General features: G+C 38.9%; 1 protein-coding gene across 1 annotated transcript; it reads right to left on the reverse strand.

Annotated features, from left to right (window-relative positions):
- Window positions 1-2,175: 2,175 nt before the first annotated feature.
- Window positions 2,176-3,608, reverse strand: LOC104112484 (uncharacterized). Its single transcript, XM_070180837.1, has 3 exons — window positions 3,542-3,608; window positions 2,725-2,989; window positions 2,176-2,575 (listed from the first exon to the last, which is right to left on the reverse strand). Exons 1-3 carry the CDS (start codon window positions 3,606-3,608, stop codon window positions 2,176-2,178), a joined length of 732 nt encoding a protein of 243 aa, XP_070036938.1.
- Window positions 3,609-5,919: the final 2,311 nt, after the last annotated feature.

Here is a 5,919-nt window from a genome sequence, read left to right on the forward strand (position 1 = left end):
GATTTTATTTGTAATAGACAATTAAGCTCAAAAAGATCAAAGAAGGCCTGAAATTATTTTTCAAATCGAGCATCACCTCAAATTTCGCTTCAGCCCACATACCGGGCAAGTTCTAGACTCAATTACAATACATGGACTACACAAAATCTCACTTCACAAATGGCATATGACTCACTGAGGATGGTCTCATTCCGACTCTCAAACAATGCAAGTATTCACAGAGCCACAAGATATTAAGCATTAAGCATAAAGTGAACAATAGTCAGGTACAAGAGACATCGGCGTCACAAGACATGCTATCCAATATTTAAAGGCATCATGCTCAATTTAAAAACATAGGGAAGATACTCCACATCTCAAGGCCTAAATATACTACTATCAAACAAGTCAAGGGCGCCTAGGAATTATCTCTTTCTTCCTCCTTTTATTTCCTACATCCTAATCTACTCTAAAAATAAAAAAAACTACTACTCGGTTCAAACTACATCCCATGAAAAATAATCAAGGCAGAAAGAAAAATCACGAGGTATTATTACTACCTAAAGGAAAATAAAAGACATGTTTTTGGATTTTTCTGTTTTTCAATTGTTTTGTTAGACCTTAATCTCTCAAGAAAACCATGTAAGAGATTCATCATCGTGAAAAGTGTAAATTTTCTAATATAAATATATATTTTTCTTTTCATAGAGAATATTCCACCCCACTCTTAAAGTATGCAATGTCCTCAGTGCATATAAAAGAAATTAAAATCCAGAAGGTTGGTAAGAAAACTCCCTGGTCATTCTTCGTGATCCTTCTCATTAGCTCAACATATGGCCGTAACGACCCCACACTTAAGATATTACCACACGGTCCTTCAACTAAATCAAGGTTACTCAGACTTCACCTAGCATAATTTAAGCATGTTAGCGTCATACAATCAATTCATTCACATGTAAGCATAGCATATAGAGCACACTTTTAACAATATAACCCGACTCCGGTGAGCCACCCCACACTTACAATTTCATGTTAATTAAGCTCACAATCTACTAGTGTTTCAATTCTAGAGACTCGGGCTCCAATTGGGACAAACGTTGCCTTTTAGGCAACTTAAAAATACTTAGCACGCACTAGTTGTGTGTAAGCTCTTGCATGGGTGAGGGATTGCCTCACCCTCCCAAATCAGCTTGGGATTTTTGAGTGTAAGCACTCATGTACTCAACAATCACATTCCTATGGGGTTAATGGGGGTGTGTGTACTAGTGTAGGAATGGAAGAAAAGAAGAGAGGAGCGAAAACTTACCTGGGCGCCGCGAGCATGACCGCGAGGTACACCGCACGGCAGAGTGGGCAACGCTCACTGTGGGGCGATATCCAAGCCTAGCGACGCCTAGTGTAGGGAGAGCTTGACCTAGAGATGGGTAGCCTATGGCGATATCCTTTGTGGTTTGACCTTCGTTATCAACTTATTTGATCTCCCTTCATGCTGCCGTACCTATTCAAACACCAAAATTCACCCAAAATTTTGTTAGAACCTAAAAAAAGGAAAAATCTAGTTAATCTATCTAAACAATGAATTGGACTGCCTCCCAACAAACGCCTTAGGGAACGTCATGCCATGGCGTTTACAACATCACCATGGGTTGCCTCTCATAAAGCACCTTCGTTAACGTCACGATACGGCGCAATGTGTTCCATCAAGCATCCACCAAGTCTATCAAAGTTTGGTGACGATGAACGCCACCACCCCAATAGTGTTTAACTCTTTGCTCTTTGACGAAAATGTGTCACCATGTATAGGATCCCTAAGTTCCACATCGCTATGACTTGTGGCACAAACTACCTCAAATGGACCACACCATCAAGTCTGTAGCTTTATAGGGAAGAGCTTCAATCTCGACTTACGCACAAGCACGGATTGACACAGGTTAAGCTCACAATACGCCAGTTTCTTGTCACGCAACGTCTTTATCTTTCCCTTACACAATTTTACATCTTCAATGAACTGAAGCTTTTCAGACTCACTTCTCTTTGTGATGGCATCAACACTCACATCAATCCCGGGCACTATTGCCATTGGTTCAATCGCCGAAAGCATGCACAAGTCTTTGTAATGCTTGGGCAGGTTGAGCACCTTGTACACATTAAATATAACTTCTTCATCATTCGCTCTCATCTTTAGCTTGCCTTCCATCACATCAATATGTGCTCCTCCAGTGGCCAAGAGTGGTCGCCCATTGGAACTTCCTCATCATCCATAGAGTCAAAATTAATGAAATCAGCGGGAAAGATGAACACCCCCACTTGTACCAACACATTTTCAATTATTCCTTCAGGCACAACTAATGACCGATCTGCTAGCTGTAGAGTTATAGTGGTAGGCCTAGGTGCTCCAAATTCGAGATGCTTAAAAACAGATAGAGGCATCAAATTAATGCTCGCTTCCAGACCGCACAAGGCTCTACCAGCCTCGTGTTTTCCAATTGCCAAGGGAATTGTGAAATAACCTGGATCTTTCAATATAGGCGGGAGCTTACTCTGTACTCTAGCCCTGCACTCCTCTGTAAGTGCAACCGTTTTAAACTCTGTCAACCTTCTTTATTTGTCCATAATGTCTCTCAGGTACTTAGAATATTTAGAAACTTCTTGCAGCACTTCTATCAAAGGTAGATTCATACGCACCTGGCTCAAGATATCTAAGAACTTTTTGTACTTGGACACACATCGTTCGACTTTTGCAACCTTTGAGAAAAAGGCGGTAGTGGCCTTACCTCTATCTCTTGTATGTGTTCATCATCTTTCTTTTTAGCTACTACCTCTAGTTGAGGTACCAATCTTTCAAAAACATCTTTAGGCACATACTTTTTAGGTGGCAGCTCCTCTAATGCTTTCCCACTTCTTAGATTTATTGCTTGTTCCTGTTCAATGGGATTTTTCTCAGTATCACTTGGGAGTGCTCCATTAGGTCGGGGATTTTTTTCTGCAACTAACTGCCCAATCTGCCTTTCTAAATTTTGAAAATCAGTCCTCAACTACTGGTTGTCAATTAACAGCTTTTTTAACATATCGTTGGTGCTTTCTTCTACCTGTTGTGGTGGCTTATTGGGCTGATTGTTGTTCCCTTGAGGTCTGTATGATTTTGAGTAGCCTGATTTCCACCCCATGATAAGTTCGGGTTATTCCTCCAGTTGGGATTATACGTGATCCCATATTGTGCATTTTGGTTCATTGGACCTCTACTATATTGGCCCACATAATAAATAAATTATTTACCGGACACTGGTCCTCGTGTGACCTTCTCCAAAAATTTTACAATATGTACACATTTGTTGCACTTGCTACATCTGCTGTGCTTGTTGCATCGTCATCTTATTTACCTGATTGGATAACTTTGCTATATCAGTTCTCATGGATGAGAAATCATCAATTTCAAGAACACCTGCTGCCTTCTATTTAAGTGCTCTCCATGGTTCCCCGTCTCCTTGCCAATTGTTATCGTTAGCCGTGAAATTGTTCAGCAGGATCTAGATTTCAGTATACGGCCTAGACATGCAACTACCTCCACAGGCCGAATCAAGATTCATCTTGGATGCTTCCTCTAACCCATCAACAAAAGTATGACCCATGACTTCATATGTCCGACAGTGATGTGGGAATCAGTAGCTTTTTATATCTCTCCCAGGCTTGACGTAGAGTCTCGCCATCTTTTTGTTGAAACCCCAGAATATGGCTTCTCATTGACTTTTTTTCTTTGTGGGAATGAATTTGATAAGGAATTTCCGTGCTAGATCATCCCATGTTCGGATGGAGTTTGCTGGCTCTTTGTTCAACCACTCCTTTGCTTCCTCCAATAGAGAAAAGGTAAACAAGGTCAGTCTGACATAGTCCATGGGGACCTTCAGATAATTGTATGTATCCGTAATCTCCAAAACTTTCTATATGTACCTCTTCAGATCTTCACTTGGTAAACCCACAAATTGCCTTGTGGATTGGATCAGTTGCACCATGTACTATTTCAGCTCAAAGTGCCTAGTTATCTCAGGCTTCATGATAGCCTGAGTGATGCTCGCAAGACTAGGCCTTGCAGCCTCAATCACCGGTCTCTCGTCATTCTTTTCCATTTCGATTGGTTGTGGTTGGACTAAAACGCCCAACTATGGAATTCTTGCTCTTTCTTCCGCCTCCCTCATTAACCTATGGACGGGTTGTTGATACCCAATTTTTCCCTCAAATTTTTTAAATAGTATATATACTTTCAAAATATCATTTTGCATCATTACTTAATTTACAAGAGTTATACAAGTATTTTGTATAAGTTTCATAATTTTTAAAGCTTTAGAATTAATTTTCTTGCATTTAAATTACTTGAATATTTATTAACTATCCTTTCAAATTATTTTGTGATGAATTAATCATCTAAATTTATTATTTACATCTACATATATGTTTTATAATATTTTACTTCATTTCATATAATTATCTTTGCAATTTTGAGCCATTTACATAATTTTATAATAATAGCCTATATTCCATGCATAATTACATTTACTACATTATTCATGCTAAAATAGTATTTTTATATTTTTATAAATGTGAAGTTAATATTTTCAATCATTTTATTGCACAAGTAATATTTTATTATCTATTAATTATTTTTATAAATTATATTTTGACATTTTTCGTGTATTTAATTATTAGCCCAATATAGGGCCAATTTTCGGACCAAAAACCTTGTCGAATACCCTTTAACCCAGCACCAGCAGCCCACTATCCTATACCCATCTCCTGACCTGCCCCATTTCCCCTTTTCTTCCTGGTCATTGATCTCAAATGATTAACGACCCATAATAATTCCCCACCTTTCCTTATATCCCCATGACTCAAACCCTAATCCCATTTTCCTCTATCAGCCGCCCTCAAAACCTCTCAACCCCTTTCCTCTTTTGAGAAACCCTAGCGTCCGCCTCCTGATTTCTCTCCGATTCCAACCTAAAAATAGAATCAATCCATGATTTACTTACCTATTTTGTGATACTTTGCTATTGTATACGCATCCGTGGTGTTACTTATTTCTTGCTCTATTTTTGGCAAGAACTCCTTTCAAGAGCAGGCCTGATTGACTCCGATTTTGTGAAGATCTGGCAATATTTTATTGATATATACTCTACAATGAATGATTCTCGCATTTCTGACCAGATTCATCTCAACTTGGGTTCGAAATTCTGATTTCCCCTTTACCGGTTCTATTACTGATTGCATGTGATATTTTTTCCTTATTTTGTGATTGGTTAATTATTTTCTATATTTTCTTGTTCGATTTCCACTACTATATAAACCCCTCCCCTAACCCCTTTAACGGACCGCAAGACCTATTCTCTCATACTCTCACTCACTCAATACTATTCTGAATCTATTGTTCTTGGCCAGCTGAAAGCCAAGGCCACCGGAATTTGATTGCTTAACCTCTCTCAGTGTGAGCACTGCTCGGGGTTCATCTGAGACCCTTGGAAACTATGACACACTGATAATTTTAGGGTTTCTGTCGTTCTCTCTTTGCTACTGATAAGCAAGCTGCTGCTGGCATTTAGTTTTATACTTTATTTGCTCTTTAGTTCTGCAAACTGGTAAATACTGAGACTCTCACAATTTTATTTTTGCTTGTGTTCATGCTTTGTGTGCTCATGTCATTTAGGCCTTTGTGAATCAATATGCTATTGTTCGCCACTGTTGGTATTCTTGTTTTCCTTTGGAATTAATTCCGTGCCTCTATGTTTTTCTAGCATCTGAACCTGTTTGAACTTTAAGCTTCGATGCATGCCTATTATATGTGTGCAACTTTAATAATTCTGAGTATTCTGATTACCTATTGTTTGTTATGAGATCCTTCTCATACCTTGCCTTGGGTTCTTATACTGAAACTCTTAGGGGATCGTCTCC

Source organism: Nicotiana tomentosiformis, chromosome 7 (assembly GCF_000390325.3).
Source record: "Nicotiana tomentosiformis chromosome 7, ASM39032v3, whole genome shotgun sequence".
Taxonomy (NCBI): Eukaryota; Viridiplantae; Streptophyta; class Magnoliopsida; order Solanales; family Solanaceae; genus Nicotiana; species Nicotiana tomentosiformis.